The 20,500-nt window shown below is 46.8% G+C and overlaps 1 protein-coding gene across 1 annotated transcript in view; it reads right to left on the bottom strand.

The window, feature by feature from the left end:
- The window catches only part of cubn (cubilin (intrinsic factor-cobalamin receptor)), a 604,171-nt gene that overhangs the window by 445,908 nt on the left and 137,763 nt on the right, over window positions 1–20,500 (bottom strand). Inside the window, exons 21-22 of the mRNA XM_072510233.1 lie at window positions 10,313–10,499; window positions 4,914–5,071 (exon numbers count right to left, since the gene is read on the bottom strand). Coding sequence (XP_072366334.1) covers window positions 4,914–5,071; window positions 10,313–10,499 — 345 coding nt within the window. The remainder of the gene's footprint in view (window positions 1–4,913; window positions 5,072–10,312; window positions 10,500–20,500) is intronic.

Below are 20,500 nucleotides of genomic sequence, written 5' to 3'. Positions count from 1 at the left end.
GGTTGATCTGGGAAGGGAGCGTCTGCGGGGTGCGTCGGTGGGTGGGGGGGCCTAGACGGGGCCGGCGGAAGGACCGATTCTCCTGTAAGGTGCACTGGTGGGAGGGAGGGTGGGACTGGTGGCTGGGGTGTGCGTGGGGATCTGGCGGGCGCCAGATCTCGTAGGGAGACCGTATCTTATCGGCCATCGGGGTACGCCACGTAGGCGTACTGGGGGTTAGCGTGGAGAAGATGAACCCTCTCGACCAACGGGTCCGACTTGTGCGCCCGCACGTGTTTTCGGAGCAGGATTGGTCCGGGAGCTGCCCGCCAGGTCGGGAGCGAGGTCCCAGAGGGGGACTTCCTGGGGAAGACAAGGAGATGTTCGTGAGGTGTTTGGTTGGTCGTGGTACACAGCAATGACCGGATGGCGTGGAGGGCATCCGGGAGGACTTCCTGCCAGCGGGAGACTGGGAGATTCCTGGACCGTAGGGCCAGTAGGACGGTCTTCCAGACCATTCCGTTCTCCCTCTCTACCTGTCCGTTACCCCGGGAGTTGTAACTGGTCGACCTGCTCGAGGGATGCCCTTGCTGAGCAGGAGTTGACGCAGTTCGTCGCTCATAAAGGAGGACCCCCTATCATTATATATGTAAGCGTGGAACCCGAACAGTGCAAAGATGCTATGGAGGGCCTTGATGGCGGAGGTTGTGGTCATTTCGGGGCAGGGGATGGCGAATTGGAACCGGGAGTACTCATCAATCACGTTCAGGAAGTACGTGTTGCGGTTGGCGGAGGGGAGGGGGTCTTTGAAGTCCATGCTGAGGCGTTCAAAGGGACGGGAAGCCTTTATCAGGTGCGCTTTCTCTGGCCGATAGAAGTGCGGTTTGCACTCCGCGCAGATTTGGCAGTCCCTGGTGGCTGTCCTGACCTCCTCGATGGAGTAGGGCAGGTTGCGGGTCTTGATAAACTGGAAAAAGCGAGTGACCCCCGGGTGGCAGAGGTCCTCGTGGGAGGGCTCGGAGGTGGACCACTTGTGCGTTGGCACATGTGCCGAGGTACAGGGCATCAGGAGGCTCGTTTAGCTTCCCGGGGTGATACAAGATCTCGTAGTTGTAGGTGGAGAGTTCGATCCTCCACCGCAAGATCTTATCGTTTTTTATCTTGCCCCGCTGTGAAATGAAATGAATGAAATGAAAATCGCTTATTGTCACAAGTAGGCTTCAAATTAAGTTACTGTGAAAAGCCCCTAGTCGCCACATTCCGGCGCCTGTTTGGGGAGGCTGTTACGGGAACATGCATTATCGAACATGAAAGCAACCGACCGTTGGTCAATGAGGAGAGTGAATCTCCTGCCGGCCAGGTAATGCCTCCAATGTTGCACAGCTTCTACTATGGCCTGGGCCTCCTTTTCGACTGAGGAGTGGCTGATTTCGGAAGCATGGAGGGTGCGTGAGAAGAAGGCCACGGGTCTGCCTGCTTGGTTGAGGGTGGCCGCCAGAGCTACGTCAGACATGTCACTCTCGACCTGGAAGGGGAGGGACTCGTCAATGGCGTGCATCGTGGCCTTTGCAAAGTCTGCTTTGATGCGGCTGAAGGCCTGGCGGGCCTCTATCGACAGGGGAAAAACTGTGGATTGGAACAGGGGACAGGCCTTGTCCGCATAGTTGGGGACCCACTGGGCATAGTAAGAGAAAAACCCTAGGCAGCGCTTCAGGGCCTTGAAGCAGTGAGGCAGGGGGAACTCCATAAGGGGGCGCATGCGTTCAGGGTCGGGGCCTATAACTCCATTTCGCTATACGTAGCCGAGGATGGCTAGGCGGTCGGTGCTAAACACGCATTTATCCTTGTTATATGGACGGTTAATGATCTTTGCGGTCATTGGAGGAATTTTCGGAGGTTGGTGTCGTGGTCCTGCTGGTCGTGGCTGCAGATGGTGACATTATCGAGATACGGGAATGTTTCCCGTAAACGGTACCGGTTAACCATTCGGTCCATCTCGTGCTGGAAGACCGAGACCCCGTTGGTGACACCGAAGGGAACCCTTAAGAAGTGATAGAGCCGCCCATCTGCCTCGAAGGCAGTGTATTTGTGGTCACTAGTGCGGGTGGGGAGCTGGTGGTAGGCGGACTTAAGATCCACTGTGGAGAAGACCTTGTAATGCGCGATCCTGTTTACCACGTCGGATATGCGGGGGAGAGGGTACGCATCCAGCTGCGTAAACTTGTTGATGGTCTGACTGTAGTCGATGACCATCCTATGCTTCTCCACGGTCTTTACCACCACTACTTGAGCTCTCCAGGGACTATTGCTAGCTTCAATGACTCCTGCCCTCAGTAGCCTTTGGACCTCTGACCTAATAAAGATCCGATCCTGGGCACTGTACCGCCTGCTCCTTGTGGTGACGGGTTTGCAATCCAGGGTGAGGTTCGCAAGCAGGGAAGGCGGATCGACCTTGAGGGTCGCGAGGCCGCAGACAGTGAGGGGGGTAGCGGACCGCCGAATTTGAAAGTTAGACTTTGGAGATTACACTGGAAGTCTAAACCCAGGAGTGTGGCTGCGCAGAGGTGGGGAAGGACATAGAGCCGGTAATTTTTAAACTCCCTTCCCTGGACTGTGAGGTTTGCTACACAAAACCCCTTTATCTCTACTGAGTGGGAACCGGAGGCCAGGGAGATTTTTTGATTAACGGGGTGGACGAGGAGAGAACAGCGCCTTACCGTGTCGGGGTGTATGAAGCTCTCCGTGCTCCCAGAGTCAATTAAGCAGGACGTCTCGTGCCCGTTGATTAGTACCGTTGTTGTAGCAGTTGAGAATTTCCGAGGCCGGGACTGGTCCAGGGTCACCGAGGCTAATCGCAGCAGTTGAGTGTTCTCTTTGGGCGGTGTGCGGTCAGCCGAGCTGGGGTCCTGGGTGACCATCCAAGATGGCAGCTCCCATTGGTCGCACATGGCTGGGGGTGCACAAAATGGTGGCGCCCATCCATCGAACGTGGCGTCCGCGGGACAAGATAGCGGCGCCTGGGTGGCGCACGTGGCCTTGGAGGAGGAAGATGGCGGCGCCCGCTGGCCGCACGGGGACCATGGAGAGGTTTGTGGTGGCAGTCCGCAATCGCCGCCGGAGACCGCGGCGAACGCACGGGCCTGGCATACCATCGTGAAGTGACCCTTTTTACCGCATCCCTTGCAGGTCACTGCGCGGGCCGGGCAGCGCTTCCGGGGGTGCTTGGCCTGCCCGCAAAAGTAGCAGCGGGGCCCCCCGGCGTTGCCAGGCCACCTTGCAGCACAAGCTTGTGGGGGGATGGGGATGTCTCGGGGTCGGCTGCGGAGGGGTTCCACGCTGCCCAGGGGGCTGCCGCGCGGTCGGGAATGTAAGCGCCGGCGTTTCTGGAGCCCACATCCATGGAGCCTGCAAGGGCCCGTGCCTCCTTGAGGCTTGGGGTGTCTTTTTCCAGCAATCGCTGGCGGATTTGGGAGGATAGCATACCTGCAATGAAAGCGTCCCGGATCTAGAGTTCTGTGTGGTTGCTCGCCGTAAATTGCGGGCAGCTGCAGTTTCTCCCCAACACCAGGAGCGCACGGTAGAATTCTTCCAGCGATTCCCCAGGGACTTGTTGTCTCGTTGCTAACAGATGTCGGGCATAGACCTGGTTTACCGGGCGAATATAATGTCCTTTTAGCAGCTCACATTGCTGCATCAAAGTCATCCGTGTCCTCGATGAGGGTGTAAATTTCCGGTCTCACCCTCGAGTGCAGGACTTGCAATTTATGTTCTCCTGTGGGTGTGTTTTCGGCCGTTCCGAGATATCCTTTAAAACACGCCAGCCAGTGCTTGAATGTTGCCGCTGAGTTCGCTGCATGGGGGCTGAGTTGCAGACACTCTGGCTTGATTTGGAGCTCCATCCTTTTAAATCTAGCTCATTAAATTGATGCACGATCAATGACCATTAAAGCGAGGTTGTAGTCCAACTGAAGGCTTTAATAAGCTAGATTTTCCCCCAGCAGCTCAGGTACAGTAAGAAGGCTGCTGGGTGGCGCAGGCTCTTATACCCCGCCTTGCAGGGCGGAGCTACCATACAGCTTGACCAATAGGACAGATACAATATCTACCAATGGTGTTCCAGCATTACCAGGTACCGTAATACCTCTACATCGACTACCACAGTGGGGTTACTGGGTTATGGTGGAGGCACGGGTTTAAGTAAGGTACTCTTTCCAAGAGCCGGTGCAGACTCAATGGGCCAAATGGCCTCCTTCTGCACTGTAAATTCTATGATCTCTGATCCAGTAAATGAACCGATCTCTCTCTCAAGCTGTGCTCAAAGAGTTTATCTGTCAAGAATCAGTGCAGAGATTCAGGCATTTCAAATGCAGATAAACGAACATTGTTCATATGTTGGATGATTCAATATACAAAGTACAAAGCGCAGGTCGGTGAAAACACGAACAAGAAAGTCGCAAAAGGCGTGTCTTTACTGTACACATTCACTGCTTGTAATTGGAGGGGTCAAACATATTTGCATTCTTATGCAGGCCTTCGACAAAATAGCTCTAGATGGAGTCGGAATAAGGCAGCAAACGCAGAACTCTGATTTTAGGCCGAACAGAGTGTGTTTAACTTCTTCCAATAGTGTACTCCCCACACATGCACAAATTTGAACTTTGGTGCAGTTATCAATGATAATTAGCTTTTTTAGAAATTTGGGTCATAACACACATCCATTCATATCCATGCCAGATCAGTTTGTAATCATTTGTAATATCTATGCTCAAGTGTCAGGCACTAATTTAAATCTGGTAGCCTGATTCTTTCCTTATTCATCATGTAAATTACAGGATAAAAATTACAAGGACAAAAATCCCTTTGCCCAGATTAAAGCAGTAGCAAGCAATCTGAAATTATTATTTTGCCATATTTATTTGATATAGGGCTATTACCTGTGGAAGTGCCGTCCCAATAAGCCTTAAACACATGATTCTGGGTGTCATCAGACTTAAACTTAATCCATAGCCTATTACTATGAGATATGATGAGCGGTGGGGCTTTTGATCCACAGTACTGCCCGACCAAGGGAGATGTTTCATATCCTCCATTCCTGAAATAAATATCAGTTCAGGTTAAGAATGATCACAATGACTACACAAAATAAACACTAGCTTCGACAACGGTGAAACTACAAAGGTAAATGTATTTTTATGTGGTACCAATTGCTCTTCTAACAAAGGCTCATTTGGAATATTTTTATTCTCTGTGCTGCATTACCTGCAGTGCATGCAAGTAATATGCATAAACATTTTACATTTCCAACAATGGAATTTGAGGTCAGATATTCCAGTAGCAATGCAAACATACTCTGTTTTGCAGCTTTCAAGCATGTCATGAGTGATTTTGAAGATTTTGGATTATATTTGTACAGAGTGCTAAAGGTGGAGAGAGATCATTTTGGGGATGGAAGCGCTCATGCTTGTGTGGAATATGGCTGTCCTGGCACTGACGAAGCTGGTAGAAACAGAGCTGGATATGAAAAAAATTCTTGGCTATGTTTTCTTCTGCTAAAACACCTGCAAATTAGGCCTCATAGTGACAAAAATTGAGGAGTGGGCATGGGGACTTACCAGTGGGTGCATGCCCTTGCTAGCACCCCCGCTAGCCCCCAGCAGGGATGTCTGCCTATAAAAAGCTATGGGAGGTCTGGCCAGAGAAGTCAGACGTTTCTGTTGTATTCCATATCAATTACAGCTGAGACCAGGGACCATCAGTAGAGTGGGAGCACATCCTGGGATTCTGGTAGGAAGCACATGAGTTTAATGTTGAGATGGAGAGGATTCTGGTGGTGGACACCTTTCCCTCTCTTCAAAACCATTCCTTTTCCTGGAGGGCTTGCTGTATATGGGGAGCATCTCTTTTAAACATTTTTTTTGTAACGTTTTTGTGCACTTTGGCCACCTTTAATCCCTGTTCCTGATTTGCCAGGGACTGCAATGGCGAAAACCTCCTCAATTGGAGTGGTGGATTCCAGACATCATAAAATCACTACGGTGCAAAAGGAGTCTGCACCGATCCTTCGAAAGAGCACTCTACCTGTGGTGTTGGGCGTTCTGACACACAGATGAGCCAACACAGTTGTATATGGTACAACGCTATTTTATTTAAACCTTCTATGTACAACTTTGTCTTGATACTCTGCACGTGGGGATTCCCTGTTTGTGATGTTAAAACAGGTCGTGTCCGTGTCCTTGTCCCCAGACCTACTGTCCACCAGGTGTCGTGTTCATGCTTTTATATGGTTCCTGTCTTTGTGTGTGATTGGTTGTGGTGTTGTGTGTTCTGATTTGTCTGTTGGTGTGTCCATCATGATGTGTGTGTTTGAATATCATGACACTACCCATGTCCATTCCCCCGTCCAACCTGCCCTATCCCTGTAACCCCATACACTAACCTGCACATCCCTGGACACTGAGGGACAATTTATCATGGCTAATCCACCTAACCCTAATCTTTGGATTGTGGGAGGAAACTGGAGCACCCAGAGGAAACTCATGCAGACCTGGGGAGAACGTGCAAACTCCACACAGGCAGTGACCAAGGCCGGAATTTAACCTGGGTCCCTGGCGCTGTGAAGCAACAGGGCTGACCACTGTGCCACCATGCAGCCCCATGTGGTTATTTGGTAGCTTTCCTGCCAGGACTCCATCCTACATGAAGGATTAGTCCCTGACCTTGGAAAATGGGTTTGGATAATTGCGGGATGCAGGCCCTGGGTGGAAGTCCCATCAAAACCACTTCCAGTTGTGAATGCTCCCTGAGGAAAATCCAGCTCTCTGGGTCACATAGTGCTACAGTCTTTCTTTAGAAAACTAACTTTCTTTGCCTTTTTCTCCAAGTACTCAATAAGTCAGCTCCTATTTAAATCATATGATATTCAATACATATTATGAAAAGGAGCTTCTTGAGCGAGACAAACAAGTTATTTGCTTTTTAATAAAGGACAAATAAATATGCACGGTTAGGGCCTAAAATTTCAAAATCAAAATGCAGTATGAGTTTAAAAATAAAATGCATTCCACTGGGCGGCTACTGTTTTGTGTCCATCTCAGCCTCTTATATTCTTTTTTTTAATAATTTTTTTATTCGCCTCTTTTTTCACATTTTCTCCCACATTTACATCCATCAACAATAAACAATAATCAGCAAGATATGTCTGTCCCCATAGTAACAACGATCCCATCTACCCACCAACCCCCAAACCTCAACCCGCATGTTTACATAAACAAATGACAAAAAGGAATCAGGGATTACCCGTAGTCACCCTTAATCTTACACAGCTCCCCCCCCCCCCCCCCCCCCACCCCAGGTCTCCAGCTCCTCCCGTCCACTGCCTCTTGTAAAACTCCTCCTAACCTTGGTTCCTCCCCCCAACTCTCCACCCCGGCTAGACCACTCGGACCCTGTTCTGCCAGGCTCCGATGGCCGCAGCCCCTCCCCCCACCTCACTCCCGTTCACTGGCCGGCTTAAACCGGCCAGCGTGGAGGCACCCGCCCGGGTCCCTTTCCCCCTTGCCCAGCCCTAGTTAAATGACATATGTGGAGGAGGCTGGTGCAAAGCATGAACACCAGGCCAGGCTGGTTGGGCAAATAAGATCAATATCCATGCTGTACATTCAACGTAATATTTATTGCTCGATTCTCAACATGCATGAGATACCTGTCGAGAGTCTGCAAAGGGATATAGACACAATACCTGACTGGGTAAAAAATTGTAACATGGTGTATGACGTGGGTAAATGTAAACTCATTCATTTTGGAAAGAAGAATAGAAAAACAGTATACTACTTCAATATTGAGGAACTCAGACGTATAGAGGGATCTTGGTATCCTGATACATGAATCACATAAAGTTAGTATGTTGGTGCAGCAAGTGAGTAGGAATTATGGCAATTGGAATGTTGCCATTTTTTGCAAGAGGAATTGAATATAAAAGTAGGGAAGTTTCACCACAACTGTACAGCACCTTGGTGAGACCGTAGGCGAAACTCTCCACCTCGCGATGCCACAGACACGAGCTGTGATCAGGTGGCGTCCGGCCAAAATCGAGGTCTGCGCCCTCGCAAATACAGGTGCCATGCTCCGGTCCCTATCTGGTGGCGATAACGAGGTTTGCACCCGCGCCGCAGTGACATGCAAAACCAGCAATTGCATGCATTTAATTGTGATTCAAAAGTTGGACACATTATGCTCCGCCCTTCCGTCTTGCTCCGCTCCTCTCAGGGGGATGTCTCACGGACGCAAATATTTACAAACATGGCCTGGGGCGATGGCTGCGGAGGGGGAGCGAGAGGCTAAAACAAAATGAAAAACTATCGAAAACTGTCAGGCTTGCTGGGGGAAGCTTACTTTGCTGGGGGCAGTAGCGGGTAGTGACTTGGTGCCAGGTCTGTGGACTTGGGCTGTCCCCCTCGGGGTCGGGTAACCTGGCTCAGATCCCATTGCTGTCAGTCTGTATTTTAAATGCACCCCCTTGGTGCTACTTACAGACTCCTGGTTGCTCACACTGCTGAGTGCTACCTGTGTCCTTTGAACATTCAGAAAGCCTCTGGTCATTGGAGAGCCCACCCAGGCTACCCGTCTGGACACCCTGATACCCCAGCTGTATCATCAAGGGCCAAGCTCAATCAGGAGCCCACCAGGTATTGCCACTCCTCAGAAATCCTGCCCCATTGCAGAGGGAGCAAGGGATGAGAAGAGCTCACCCCAACCAGCGGACACCTGAACCGCAGCCTTAGGAACCCTCCCTGGCTCTCTGCCCCTTTCAGGGCAGAGGACTCATAAGTGACCATCACCCCTCCAGATCACCAGCTGTCTCCGCCTGGTGAAACTGGCAGCAATAGGGCAAATATGGATGTTTTCTCTAGTGAGGGAGGCTAAAACTAGGGAACATAATTTAAACATTAAGACAGAGGTGAGGAGAAAATCTTCTCCCAAAGTGTCTTTGGTGTGTGAAATTCTCTTTTCCATAAAGCAGTGGAGGTTACGTCTTTGAATATATTTAGGGCTGAGTGAGAGATATTTATTAGGTAAGGTTCATGGGGAGACAGACAGGAAAGTGGAGCTGAGAACACAAGCAAATCAGTCACGATCTTATTGAATGGTGGAGCAGGCTCGAAGGGGCAAATAGCCGACTCCTGCTCTAATGTTCCTGTGCATAAAGAAGATTAAGAGTGCCATGAATTGATGGAAATCAGGATTCTGATGCATTAAAATAATTTCCATTATATTTTAACAGAGGAATGAGTGGGGAAGGATTGTGACTGCCTGTAAATGTAGTGGAGGCAGATCCAAAATGAACTGGAAGGAGAAATTTGGGGGCTGAGGGAAAAGAGCAGTGGGAGTGAGATTAATTGGGCAGATTTTACTAAGAGCTGGGCAGGCACAATGAACCAAATAACCTCCTTTTCTGCTGTATCATTCCCTGGAGCTAATCTTCTCCGGCTGTATGTTATTTCTTATCAGGCCGAAGTTGGCCTGCAACAGGTTTACAGAGAGAAGAGGTCCTCCAGGATTTCCTTTGCGAAACTAGAAGGGGCAGGAATATATCCCTGGGCCCTACAAGGAACATCACAACCTTTCCCACTCTGGGCACTGCCCCCACTTCACCATCACCTCATGTCCTTCTTCAAAGACCCTCCAAAACCCTTTTCCTGGGTCTCACCGGTATGCCCGTGAGCTGCTCCTAGTATTGGCTAACCAAAGCACTCCTCTTGTCACCAGCCAGCACCATTTTCATGCCCATTATATGCAGGCGGCTAATGAGTGGCATAGGGATGAGAATTAAAATACTCCGAGCTTCAAACTTAGGCCAACCAGTGCAGTGGATGCAGTTCACCATTGGTCTGCGGCAAGAACTTCCAGTCCTGCTACTGTCAACTGGGTTTCCCATTGTTCACACTCTCTGCCACTGGGGAACCCGTAGTGGGGGGTTGGCAGCAGAGACGGTACCAGAGGATCATGTCAGTGGGAACAGCTGTAAAATCTTGCTCCATGTGTTTGCACCGAGGTGGACTGATGAATCAGGATGTTTCCTGAGTCGAACTACCTACCCAAGATCCGGCCCTACTAGTCTAGTTCAAAGCTGTTGCACTGTAATCACTTCTAATCTATTTAGCAATTGTAGCTTAAGAGTTTGCAATCACTATTAGACAGTTTGATACAAAATTGAACTCGTATAACACACTAGATTCTTAATTTGTAAGTTAAAACTCAGATCGTTTGAAGAGTTTATAGAATCTGGAATACCTAAACACTCAGATAAGGAACAGCAGAAAAAAAAGACACTTACCTAATTTCAACATAGCCAGAGGTACAGGTTTGATGCCCTTCTAACTTAAAATCCGTAAAGTTGAGCATAATTTGTTTGTTGTTTTCCACAGTAATGGTATAGATGCACCCTTGATTATAAGAGTAGCTATTCAGATAGTTTGGAGAGGTTAACGTGCCAGTCGATTCAAAGAATTCTTCTCGGCATACTTAAATGTGGGAAAAAAATGATTATTATACTGCAACATAAGTTAGTGTATGAACCTACTGCAATGCAGGATCATCTAATCATTATCTATGGGAGGCGAAACATACCTTACATTATACGTTTTGAAATTATCGATAACCCATTCAGATATTATCTTGTTGTAATGTTGCCTAAGCGATTACATATTCAGAATAATGTTATAAATTCAGCTGAATGGAAATTTTGATTGTAGTGCAGAAACATCATGCGGCTGATCTCCACATATGCAAAGTGGACCCCAGCATACTCACAAGCATGGCAATGGAAGGCTTTGGCAAGCCTTCCAACACCTCAAATAATTACTGGTGTACTTCAAGCATTTTCTCATCATGCCTGTTGCTCCTTTGCTCGTGGAGCAAGGAGAGAACAAAACCCTCTGGAATATAATCACCTAGGTCTTCGCCACCACTAGGATCTGCTCCATAAGACCAAAAGACCATAAGGCATAGGAGAGGAAGTAAGGCCATTCGGCCCATCGAGTCCACTCCACCATTCAATCATGGCTGATTTCAACTCCATTTACCCGCTCTCTCTCCATAGCCCTTAATTCCTCGAGAAATCAAGAATTTATCAACTTTTGTCTTAAAGACACTCAATGTCCCGGCCTCCACCGCCCTCTGTGGCAATAAATTCCCCAGACCACCACTCTCTGGCTGAAGAAATTTCTCCTCATCTCTGTTCTAAAGTGACTTCTTTTTTTTTGAAGGCTGTGCCCCCGGGTCCTAGTCTCCCCTGCTAATGGAAACAACTTCCCTACGTCCACCCTATCTAAGCCATTCATTATCTTGTAAGTTTCTATTAGATCTCCCTTCAACCTCCTAAACTCCAATGAATATAATCCCAGGATCCTCAGACGTTCATCGTATGTTAGGCCTACCATTCCTGGGATCATCCGTGCGAATCTCCGCTGGACCCGCTCCAGTGCCAGTATGTCCTTATGTGTCCTCCTGCTTATGTGTTCAGTGTGTTTCATCAAATTCTTTCTAAATCACGAGCTAATCCATCCATAGAGCCCATATCTGCTTAGCAAAATGGAGTACACATTCGAACTTCCTCAAGATGATTGGCCTTCTCCAAGGTGTCTTCTTCATCAGTTTTTTAAAGTAGGGTCTTGCTGATAAAAAGAGCCGAGAGGAAAGGGGCAAGTGAATAGTGGTGTGCCTCAGGGGTCGGTGCTGCGACCACAACTTTAATGATTTGGAAGAAGGAACTGAAGGTACTGTTGCTAAGTTTGCAGATGATACAAAGATCTGTAGAGGGACAGGTAATATTGAGGAAGCAAAGGGGCTGAAGAAGGACTTGGACAGGCTAGGAGAGTGGGCAAAGAAGTGGCAGATGGAATACAATGTGGAAAAGTGTGAGATTATGCACTTTGGAAGGAGAAATGAGGCATGGACTATTTTCTAAATGGGGAGATGCTTCGGAAATGATAAGCACAAAGGGACTTGGAGTCCTTGTTCATGATTCTCTTAAGGTTAACGTGCAGGTTCAGTCAGCAATTAGGAAGGCAAATGCAATGTTAGCATTCGTGTCGAGAGGTCTAGAATACAAGACCAGGGATGTACTTCTGAGACAGCTATGGGGAGAAGGCAGGAGAATGGGATGAACTTCTGAGGCTATATAAGGCTCTGGGCTGACCCCATTTGGAGTATTGTGAGCTGTTTTGGGCCCCGTGTCTATTGAAGGATGTGCTGGTCTTGGAAAGGGTCCAGAGGAGGTTCACAAGAATGATCCCTGGAATGAAGAGCTTGTCGCATGAGGAACGGTTGAGGACTCTGGGTCTGTACTCATTGGAGTTTAGAAGGATGAGGGGGGGATCTTATTGAAACTTACAAGGTACTGCGAGGCCTGGATAGAGTGGACATGGAGAGGATGTTTCCACTTGTAGGAAAAACTAGAAGCAGAGGACCAAATTTCAGATGAAAGGGACGATCCTTTAAAACAGAGATGAGAGGAATCTCTTCAGCCAGAGTGTGGTGAATCTGTGGAACTCTTTGCCGCAGAAGGCTGTGGAGTCCAAATCACTGAGTCGCTTTAAGACAGAGATAGATAGGTTCTTGATTAATAAAGGGATCAGGGGTTATGGGAAGAAGGCAGGAGAATGGGGATGAGAAAAATATCAGGCATGATTGAATAGCAGAGCAGACTCGATGGGCCGAGTGGCCTAATTCTGCTCCTATGTCTTATGGTCTTATGGTCAGGATGCCAATGAAGGGCTGCAGAATAACATATGGTAGGCTTGGATGTACAGTTTGAGGCCGACAGAGGGTGATATGGCTTGTAGGGCATAAAAGGGAATAAGGTGTAAGTAGTAACCCTACTGAGTGATGTTGCCAGCCTCACCATTGCCATGATTTCTTCCTTGTACTTTTACATTGCCTCCTATTAACTTGTCTGAGGACTGTGATTGGCGCTCTTCCACCTGACCTTTCTTTCTCTGGTGTTGTGCACTTTCTTCTCTTGCAGAGGGAGAATGCTTGGGAATTGATGAATGAGCCGAGAGGAGGTGCAGGACGTCAGGTGACAGCAAGAACATGACAATAGTGAAGATAGTAAGTCGGCGCTCAATGTGTACTGGCAATGAGAATGGAAGATGGCATAATGTGTTTGTGTAATTGTTCTGAGTGCTGGAGTAGTAAGGAGAGACAGTGTGGCAAAATGTTAGGTAAGAGTGGGAGAGGAGAAAAGAGGAACTACACTCACAACTGTTGACTTTGTGTGGGCATTTTCCTGTAATGTATTCAGACCCATGCCAATCGGGGGATCCATACAATTCAGAAGACAGCCATTCGGTCCATCAAGTGTGCACCTACCCTCTAAAAGAGCACTCTATCCAGGCCCACTCTCCCGCCCTATTCCTGTAACCCTACATAATCTCATATTTTTGGACACAGAGGGGCAACTTAGCATGGTCAATCCACTTAACCTGCCCATTTTTGGATAGTAGTGATAGTGGCAGGGATACAGTTCACTTAATTCATCACCTCTATCCAGGGTTCACTAGGCTGGGGGCATCATCTTCCCACTTGTGGGAAAAACATTTCTCCCTTACCTCTGGTCACAAAACGTCCAGGAAAATTTCTGCCAATTCTTACATGCAGAAGAAATAGACACTCAGTTTGGGTCCCATCAGAACTATCCATTTCTAGACCTCATTACAACCTTGTTCCAAACACACCAGATGGTAGAAATTTCATAACTTAGGTGAGAGTGACTGTGTGTGATATGTTGATTGAGTGTGGCATCTGGAGACCTAGGAAAATTGAAGTCAATGGGAATCAAAGGGAAGTAACATAAATGAAGATGATTTTGATTCATCAAGGCTAATTATCCCAGTCACAGGACCTTCTGCATGAGTTCCTCGGAGCAATGTACTAGACCCAACCATCTTCACCTGCTCCATCAGCTATTTCTTCCTTCCATCATAAGATAAGAAATTGAGATGTTCCCTGATGCTTGGAGGGTTAAGTACTATTCACACCTCCTCAGATACTGAAGCAATCCATGCTGCACCCAAAAGTCCTGAACAACATCAAGACTCACATCCCAAATGACAATGACAATCTCCAACAAGAGATAATCTAGCCAACTCCCCTTGACATGTTACAGTATTGCCATCTGAAATCCCCATCATCAATATCCTGCTGGTCACTTTTGATCAGAAACTTATACAATCCGGCCACATATACAAGAGCAGAAACTGGGTATTCTGAGGCAAGTAACTCACCACCTGACTCCCAAAAGCCTTTTCACCATCAAAAGGAACAAGTCAGGAGTGTGATGGAATTTTCTCCACTTGCCTGGATGTGTGCGGCCCCAACAACACTCAAGAAGCTCAACCATACAGGCCAAATCAGCCCGCTTGATTGGCAACCAAATTACAACTTTAAACATTCACTCCCTCCTTTATCAGTGCATTGCAGCTGCAGTGCTTGCCAAGTGCAAGATGCTCTGCAGCAACTCACCAGGAGCCTTCTTCCAGAGCCCTTCCCAAACTATCATCACCACCATATAAAAGGATAAAAGCAGCAGGCACTTGGCAACACCAGCATAATCCTCCATGCCACTTACCATTCTGGTTGGAAGTTCTGTTTCTTCATCACCATTGGGTCTCCTATCTAACAGCATTGTGAGTACCTATACTATATGGTCTGCTGCATTTCATGAATGCAATTCACCTCCTCTTCTCAAGGACTAATTAGTGATGGGTAATAAAAGCTGGCTCTACGGAAACAACCACATCACACAAATGAAGAAAATCCAAATCCAAAATTCAAACCCTTCTTTGATTCAGTGAACGAAACATTGATGCAAGGGGTGCTTTCATCCTTTAAATATACCATCAGATTGCTGCTCGAAATTGCACAACATAAATTGGGCGGGTGGCATCTTTTCAGGCCTGTTGGATTCACAGTTCTGTAGTACTTCAGCTGAAGTAACTTTGAGCTTGGCTTTCCTGCCGGGAGCCCAGAATTTGGTATTCACTCAAGCCAAAAGACATACTGCTGGTTTATGTCAATGCTTTCTTCATAGCTGTTGCTTTCAGGATTCTTTTTAATCCTGCAATTTAGTTTGCCAGCCAACAAATCGGAATATGGCCTGAAGTTAAAATTGCCAGTCTCACACAAATAACAATGTTATGAAGTGCGCCCACCTCAGCCACCACCCTCTGCCACATGCACTGATCCCACTCCACGGTAAGATTGTTCCCATTATTTCACCAGGTATATAAGCGGCTGCCTCCTTTGACCAAGAGGGCAGAGGTATGGAAATTCAGATTTTTGGATCGCCACCTTTGTCCCATTACACTAATAGATACAATGGTGTTCGACACAGGAAGAGATTCTGTATTTCATAATGTTAAGTGATAATTCCCACCTAAAGCTGGTCTCTGGTCATGTCGATCCCAGTCTAACTTTTGGCCCTCGTTTGCTGCCTCCGGTTGAAGTTACAACAAACTAAACAGGAAGCATTGTGCAGTTTCAAAGCCTCCTTCTGTACAGACGGAGGATATTTGGTCACCACATCATCAGTTAGGATTACTATTTTGTTGCAGTATCTGAAAGCAATCAGGGATTTCTCATCAAATAATATTTGACTTAAATCATGGAATTACTGCCATGATATTCAGATTGGTTTCACTGTTGTACTAAGACGAGGATTTCTGCTGCAACAGACCATCACAGCTCAGATTTTACACTTTCATGTTTTATATTTTCAAAACTAGGAACATATTAACTGTCGTAAAGTAAGTGGTCACATGGAAATTTGTATATATGTATATATATATATATATATTAGTTTCTATATAATTGTGCACACATTTAGAAATGAAAAAGAAACCTTCCTCTGTGCATTTATTTCTGCCAGCAGTGGAAAATCAAACTGATCCAGACTGTGGCTGCAAATTGTGCGATTTTATCCTCCTGCCTTTCATTAAGCCATGGAATATCAGCCAACAGTAAACGAAGCACAAAGCACTTTTGTGCAGTTCTGGAAGCATGGAACCATAAAATCATACTGTGCACAGGATGCCAGAACCTTTCCTGCAGTTTAGCGTGCAGCATAGGAAAAGGCTGTGTGCTTTATGAGTCACTGCATAAGCTTCTGCTTGGAAGTTGTCCACTTAAATTAAATGTCAAAATTTGCACTCAGATTTCTTGTCATTTCTGTTCTATTCATGAACATGAATACATAGTGACCCTTTCTTTATTTGTGAAGCAGGTTGTCCGCAATGATGATGTATATTTTCATCCATGTTATCGATTGTTATCAGACTGGGGTTCATAGCTATTTGAAAAGATACTAATCACTACAACGAATGATCAGAGGTAACTACTTTTTAAATGGGAAAAATAACATTCTTAAGAGTTGCTTCTTTTCCATCGAGAGATAGAACCACAAACTGCTCAGTTCATCTGATGACGCCAAAGCTTAACACTTTTCCCCGTTATTACCCATCATTTCAGTGCTTTCAGCTGCTTTTGTTTGTTATATTGCCTGAAGCGGACTTGCATGGAACACAGCTTTTGAGTTTTATGTTTGGTGTAAAATCAAAAAGATGGTAGCGCACATTTGTTATGCCAATAATAATCCTGTTTCAACACACCAACCAGAAACTACAGTCAATGCCACCTTTGTTACAGAAAACACAAAAAGGGCCATTAAATTTCTTCAAATTTCTTCCAATTAGTCACAGCATATTTTCAGGGTGTCTCCAATGCAAATATGAAAATATAATTAACTATTCCAAAAATCAATTTTAATACTTCCCTTTTGATTCACATCCTGCCTCAAATTTGAACCAACGCTTCAGTAATAGGGAAATAAGTTACAACATAAACACAATAGTTTTGTCATTTTCTCAGATAATATTGAAAATAAAAAAAATCCCATAAGTTTATTTTAGTTGCCATCTGCTTAGCCATAGAATACCACAAATCTGCGTCGCATTTTCTTTGGAGGGCAAATGATTATAACTGTTTTTGGAACATTGGACCTGAAAAGACTTTGCAGATTATCAGGCCACTCCCAAAAAGCTCATCCAACTAATTCCATTAAAGTTTTACATATAAGGAAAGGGCTATCATCAAAAGTGAAAACAGGAATTCCAGACTCCACCTTGTGCCCCACCCTTACATTTCAATCTTGATGATTAATGCCTGAAAGACAAGTTTTTGCAAGACATGATACTAACATGGAAAAACAATTCACCAGTTTCCGCCTTCAGGGAGCTGTAGGAAATGCAATTCTTATGACACCATATGGTTATTATAAAGCCATTAAAATGAAATGATCTGATGGAAGGCTAGCCAATTGGCAAGTCAACAGTCTCTCAAATACAATTGGATTGTGCTTTCTTTCGGTTACCCTTCCTTTCCTGAATATGCTGACTCATGCTGGAGTATGGTTGCAGTGTTCAATATTATTAAAGACTATTTGTCCATAGCTGATTTCAATCCTCTTTTCACCCAATATTCGAGAACAGCAGGTACCATGGGACAGAAATCAAGAACAGAAATCATCTTTTACCCTCCCAAGTCCAAAAATAACAATCCACTGTATGCCTGGCTGAGATCAGCTAATGTTACAGGTCAAGAATTGTACCTGAGTCACCCACCTTCTCAGCTATTAATTAGCAGCGATGAATTTCTCTATTTCTGATATTTGTGTAATGATTATTCATTACTGCAGGCCAATAATAAAAGTCTAACATGGATTGCAATCGTGTCACGCATCCATCATCATTCCCAATATGAGCTGAATGCTGATCCCTGGATTTTTTTTAATACTATAAGAACAAATACATAATTCTCTAGATGAGGAAGAGATAGAACAAATCTTGTAGAGGAAGGCCAGACAAAAAGCTGGAGATGGGCAGTAAGGTGACACATGTCAGTTCCAGCTTCATGTCAACCAGCTGCTTCCCTTTATTTTTGTCCTTCTATGGTCTGCAATAACCATCAGCAAATCATACAACAAAGCCCCTATATTCCGTCTTTCACTAGGAGTTACAACACTGCTCATGAAAAAACAACAATATCCCCTCTTTCTTTTTATGTATTTTGATACCTCTGGCAAAGATGTGCTGTGAATCTGTTTGCAGCATGTGGTATAACTTAGTGATGGCTTCTTTTTGTAAAACAAAGTCTTCCGTGTGTACTGCTCCTTCATCAACTGCCTCTCCTACATATTTTGATGTTAGGTTACCAATGAATAGGCATGGCAGCATAGTGGTTAGCACTGTGGCTTCACAGCTCCAGGGTCCCAGGTTCCATTCCCAGCTTGGGTCACTGTCTGTGCAGAGTCTGCACGTTCTCCCCGTGTCTGCGTGGGTTTCCTCCGGGTGCTCCGGTTTCCTCCCACAAGTCCCAAAAGACGTGCTGTTAGGTAATTTGGACATTCTAAATTCTCCCTCAGTGTACCCGAACAGGCGTTGGAATGTGGCAACGAGGGGATTTTCACAGTAACTTCATTGCAGTCTACTTGTGACAATAAAGATTGCTATTATTATTATTATGCATTCCTGCTGCTACCTGACCAGACAGGGAACCTTGCATTGGTCCTGTACAGAAAAGAAAACAAGGATATATGGGAATTTCTGAGGAATTGGCGTGGAAGGCAAATGCCCAAATGTTACAACTGCAAAATAATTCATAAATAATGTTTAAAGTAATGCTATTGATGTTGATGTTAGCCTCTTCCAATTCTCTTCTGTCCTTTTTTGTTCAGCAACCCCAGCAGACGTATTTACCCCTGAGACTGGATCCGCATCCAAAGGAGCAGATTTGGTCGAGGAAGCACAATGGTGCTTTATCATTAAATATATAAATCATTTGTAAAGAAGTTAAATTATAGCACGTGGTTTAAACTGAGGTCCTCACAATTCATTTAGGTAGCAGTAAATGAATAGATGACCATATATGGTCACTAATAATGGAGAGCACATTGTTGATTGGGCCACTGAACTGTGGACGCTGGGTCAGTAATGATTGTGACGGTGCCAAATTCAACATTTAGTTGAATGTCGGCCAGACAATAACTGATGCATGAGTATTCCTAGTTGTGACTTCTATTCATTCGTTGTTTTCTCCTTATCCAATCTAAAACTGGCATTGGATCGCTCTGGGAAATCCCCATGCTGATCAATTTGCTTGCTACAAATGAAATAAGCAACTGATAAAAACACAGTTTCAGGAAAAGCAATGAAATCAGGGCGGAGGAACTGCAGGATGCAATGTAACATTCGAAATACAGATCCAATAAGACGAACAATTGCAATCAACACTGTCAAGTCTAACCCAGAGGAAAAACCAGACCACAAAATCAAGCCTGCTCATATTTTATTTGGGCTGGCAGCACAACACTGCAAAAATGGACCAATTTTGTTAGAAATCTGGGGCGAAATTCTCCCGAAACAGCGCGATGTCCGCCGACTGGCGCCCAAAACGGTGCCAATCAGACGGGCATCGCGCCACCCCAAAGGTGCGGAATGCTCCGCATCTTTGGGGGCCGAGCCCCAACATTGAGGGGCTAGGCCGACGCCGGAGGAATTTCCGCCCCGCCAGCTGGCGGAAACGGCCTTTGTTGCCCCGCCAGCTGGCGCGGAAATAACATCTCGGGGCGGTGCATGCGCGGGAGCGTCAGCGGCCACTGACAGTTTCCCGCGCATGCGCAGTGGAGGGAGTCACTTCCGCCTCCGCCATGGTGGAGACCGTGGCGGAGGCGGAAGGAAAAGAGTGCCCCCACGGCACAGGCCCGCCCGTGGATTGGTGGGCCCCGATCGCGGGCCAGGCCACCGTGGGGGCACCCCCCGGGGCCAGATCGCCCCGTGCCCCCCCCCCCCCAGGACCCCGGAGCCCGCCCACGCCGCCTTGTCCCACCATTCAAAAGGTGGTTTAATCCACGCCGGCGGGACAGGCAATTTATCGGCTGGACTTCGGCCCATTCGGGCCGGAGAATCCAGCGGGGGGCCCCGCCAACCGGCGCGGCCCGATTCCCGCCCCCGCCGAATATCCGGTGCCGGAGACTTCGGCAACCGGCGGGGGCGGGATTCACGGCGGCCAACGGCCATTCTCCGACCCGCTGGGGGGTCGGAGAATGACGCCCCTGTTTTCAAAAATGTGCATTGAGTCAGGAATATAGGGCTGGACTTCCGCCAACTCAGGATGACTTGGGAACCTTCACTAAATGGTGGGTATGCCTCAATTTCAGTTTCCAACCCCATTGTCAAGATTTCCAATTTTCATGAGTGCCTTTGAAGGATGCGGGCTGGTTCTGACTCCAAGCGCATCATTTGCACTCCCAACCTGGTTGACTCCATTGCAGAGATAGACATGTCCTAGCCCTCACAATTTTCATGGAGTGAGACCAGCTTTCCGATAAGCTGTTGTTCACGGTACCTCAGGGGTGACATGAACCATAGTCCGCATGCGGGATCCCTTTGCAATGTAAATTCAAAAG

The sequence above is a fragment of the Scyliorhinus torazame genome, chromosome 6 (assembly GCF_047496885.1).
Source record: "Scyliorhinus torazame isolate Kashiwa2021f chromosome 6, sScyTor2.1, whole genome shotgun sequence".
Lineage (NCBI taxonomy): Eukaryota > Metazoa > Chordata > Chondrichthyes > Carcharhiniformes > Scyliorhinidae > Scyliorhinus > Scyliorhinus torazame.
The sequence above is the reverse complement of the archived record's forward strand: the minus strand, read 5'-3'. Positions and strand labels throughout refer to the sequence as shown.